Genomic DNA, 3,808 nt, shown 5'->3' with positions numbered 1-3,808 from the left:
TTGCTGGTACGTGTTATGTTAATGCTCAGCCCTTGTTTGTGCTAGTTGATTGTGGAGCAACACATTCTTTTATTTCTTATCCTTGTGTGCGGCGGCTTGGTTTTGAGACGAGTCTACTTCCTAATCCTATGATTATCTCGTTGGCTACGGACGATGTAGTAGAAGCTCGAGAAATTTGCAAGGAGTGTTCTATTACCTTCAATGGTCGTAGGTTCGTGATTGATCTCATTTGTCTACCTCTTAAGAAGATCGATGTAGTACTTGGTATGGACTGGTTGTCAGCTAACTCGGTTTACATCGGTTGTAAAGAGAAGGCTATCTTCATTCCTGCTGAGGAGACTACACCAACCGATGCCATTGAACATCTTCTTGAAGGTACAGTTAACATGATCAATTACCTTTTTGCTCAAGAGAAGTCTTTCCTTTTGGTTCTTACGTCGGACTCCAAGGACAAGAAGAGTGTATTGGAGATTCCGGTTGTGTGTGAATTTTCCGATGTATTTCCTGAGGATGTTACTTCTCTTCCGCCGGAAAGGGAAGTTGAATTCTCTATTGATCTTGTTCCGGGTACCGCTCCAGTTTCGATCGCCCCTTATAGGATGTCTCCTGCAGAGCTAAGAGAGTTGAAGAGTCAGCTAGAAGAGTTGTTGGCGAAACACTTCATTCGTCCTAGTGTTTCTCCATGGGGAGCTCCAGTCTTGTTAGTGAAGAAGAAGGATGGTAGTATGCGTTTGTGCATCGACTATCGTCAGCTGAACAAGGTAACTATAAAGAACAAGTACCCTCTACCGCGGATTGATGACCTTCTAGATCAATTGAAAGGAGCCTGTGTGTTCTCGAAGATTGACCTCAGGTCGGGATATCATCAGATTTGGGTTAAGAGTTCGGATGTATCTAAGACCGCTTTTAGGACGAGATACGGTCATTATGAGTTCTTGGTTATGCCATTCGGGGTAACCAATGCTCCTGCTGTCTTTATGGATTACATGAACCGGGTGTTTCAACCATATTTGGATCAATTCTTGGTAATCTTTATAGACGACATATTGATATACTCTCGGACTATCGAAGAGCACATGGAGCATTTGAGGATTGTGTTGTCGGTTCTCAGAGAAAAGCAGTTGTTTGCGAAGTTTAGTAAGTGTGAGTTCTGGATGTCCGAAGTTAAGTTTCTTGGACATGTCATATCTGGCGGCGGCGTAGCTGTAGACCCTTCAAAAGTAGAAGCAGTGATAAATTGGGAACGACCCAAGAATGCAACTGAGGTCCGTAGTTTCCTAGGCTTGACAGGTTACTATCGGAGGTTCATTATGGGCTTTTCTAAGCTAGCATTACCTTTGACCAGGCTTACAAGGAAGGAAGTTTCATTCGAATGGAATTCGGAATGTGAGAAGAGTTTTCAGAAACTCAAGGAGAAATTGACTACTGCTCCAGTGTTGGTGATTCCTGATCCAAACCGATCTTACGAAGTGTTCTGTGATGCTTCTAAGAAAGGCTTGGGTGGAGTGTTGATGCAAGATGGACAGGTTGTAGCTTATGCATCCAGACAGTTGAGATCTCATGAAGAGAATTATCCTACTCATGACCTCGAACTCGCTGCAATTGTGTTCGCACTCAAGGTGTGGCGACATTATTTGTATGGAGTTCACTTTGAGATGTTTAGCGATCATAAGAGTTTGAAGTACCTCTTTGATCAGAAGGAACTTAACATGCGTCAGAGGAGATGGATGGAGTACTTGAAGGACTTTGATTTTGATTTGAAGTACCATCCTGGTAAAGCTAATAAGGTAGCGGATGCCTTGAGTAGAAAGGAGATTAAAGTTGCAGAACTGATGATGTTAGAGTTTGACCTTATGGAGAAGTTCAGAAATCTGGATTTGCAATTTGTGTGGGCACCAACGGGTGTGTTGATAAGTAACTTGTGTATTGAGAATGAGTTGCGGGAAAAGATCCGTCAAGCACAGTGGAATGATGTAGAATTGCAGGCTAAAGCAAACCTTCCTGATTTCGTTCGTACATCTGATGGACTCATTCTTTTTGGACGAAGGATGTGTGTGCCAAATGATGCGGAGTTAAAGAGGTTGATTCTGGACGAGGCTCACAAGAGCAAATTCACCATCCACCCCGGATCGACCAAGATGTATCAAGACTTGAAAGGGAATTTTTGGTGGCCTGGTATGAAGAGAGATGTGGCTGATTATGTAGAGCAGTGCGTGATTTGTCAACAAGTGAAGATAGAGCACCAAAGGCCCGGTGGTATGTTGCAACCATTGGATATTCCTGTTTGGAAATGGGACAGTATATCCATGGACTTCATTGTGGGACTACCACGGGTATTAGGTGGGCATGACTCGATATGGGTGATAGTGGATCGTTTGACTAAATCCGCACATTTCTTACCGGTTAAGACAACTCACAAGGTTTCTCACCTTGCGAGGCTTTTTGTAGTGGAGATTGTGAGATTGCATGGTGTACCATCTAGCATTGTGTCAGATAGGGATCCGAAGTTCACTTCCCGATTTTGGAAAGCTTTTCACCAAGAGATGGGTACAGATCTGAATTTGAGCACTTCTAACCACCCCCAGACAGATGGACAAACAGAAAGGATTATTCAAACCATTGAGGATATGCTAAGGGCATGTGTCTTAGAAATTGGTGGAAGTTGGAAAGATAACTTACCTTTGATAGAATTTGCATATAACAACAGTTATCATGCGAGTATCGGTATGGCCCCATATGAAGCCTTGTATGGGAGAAAGTGTCGATCACCGTTGTGTTGATCTGAAGTTGGTGAGAAGGGAATCCTTGCACCGGAGATAATTCAAGAAACCACAGAAAAGGTTAAGATGATCTGAGATAAGATGAAACAAGCTCAAGATCGACAGAAGAGTTATGCGGACAAACGAAGGAGACCGTTGGAGTTTGATGTAGGAGATCATGTGTTCTTGAAGGTGACTCCGAGGTTGAGATTGAAAGGACCGTTTAAGACGCACAAGCTTAGCCCGAGATACGTAGGACCTTATCAAATCATGAGGCGGATAGGTGAAGTCGCATACCAGTTAGCGTTGCCTCCTTCACTATCCGGGTTGCATGACGTTTTCCATGTGTCTCAGTTACGGAAGTTTGTGCCGGATTCATTTCATCCTATCCTGCCAGATACGATTGAAGTAGAACCAGATCTTTCCTTCCAACCGCAACCTTGTCGTATCTTGGAGTATGCTAGCAAGTCGTTGAGAAACAAAGAGATACCTCTTGTGAAGGTGTTGTGGGAGGAGTCGCGTCCTGATGAAGCCACTTGGGAGCTCGAATCAGAGATGCGGGAGTTGTATCCTCACCTGTTCTGGTAAGTTTTCGAATTCGAGGACGAATTCTATTTAAGGGGGGGAGAATGTAATGTCCCAATTTTATTTTAAGAGAATATATATATATATGTGTGGAAAGTATAGATAGTTGGAATGTGACTAAGTGGCACCTTAGTAATTGGATTTTAGTTGAAGGGCACTTAAGTCATTGCACTAGACATAAATTTCTTAAGGGGTTGTTTGGCTGAGTTCATTTCTTGTCCTTGGAACAAAAACAGAATTTTGTGGAGACTAGAAGAGGGAGAACGTGAAACAAGAAGGAAAAGAGAAGAGAACCCATTTCCAACTTCATCATCAACCTTGCATGCATCCTTGATTCAACCATCTTCTTCTGATTTTCGCAGCTTCTTCCCCAGCTTAATCAGGTGAGTCTCATAGATAGAGACTTTGGGGAAAACATTTTGGGGTTTATGTAAATGTGAGGGATTAAGGGATTGAGAGTATGT

At 43.0% G+C, this 3,808-nt stretch overlaps 1 protein-coding gene across 1 annotated transcript; it reads left to right on the top strand.

The window, feature by feature from the left end:
* Positions 1-3,029: 3,029 nt before the first annotated feature.
* LOC131642994 (uncharacterized) lies at positions 3,030-3,343 on the top strand (the record flags this gene model as incomplete). Its single annotated transcript, XM_058913140.1, has 1 exon — positions 3,030-3,343. A coding segment is annotated over exon 1 (314 nt), but the record flags the coding sequence as incomplete, so codon positions are not given.
* Between the last annotated feature and the right edge of the window lie 465 nt (positions 3,344-3,808).

The sequence above is a fragment of the Vicia villosa genome, unplaced genomic scaffold (assembly GCF_029867415.1).
Source record: "Vicia villosa cultivar HV-30 ecotype Madison, WI unplaced genomic scaffold, Vvil1.0 ctg.006404F_1_1, whole genome shotgun sequence".
NCBI lineage: Eukaryota > Viridiplantae > Streptophyta > Magnoliopsida > Fabales > Fabaceae > Vicia > Vicia villosa.
This window is presented reverse-complemented; position numbering and strand designations above follow the sequence as displayed.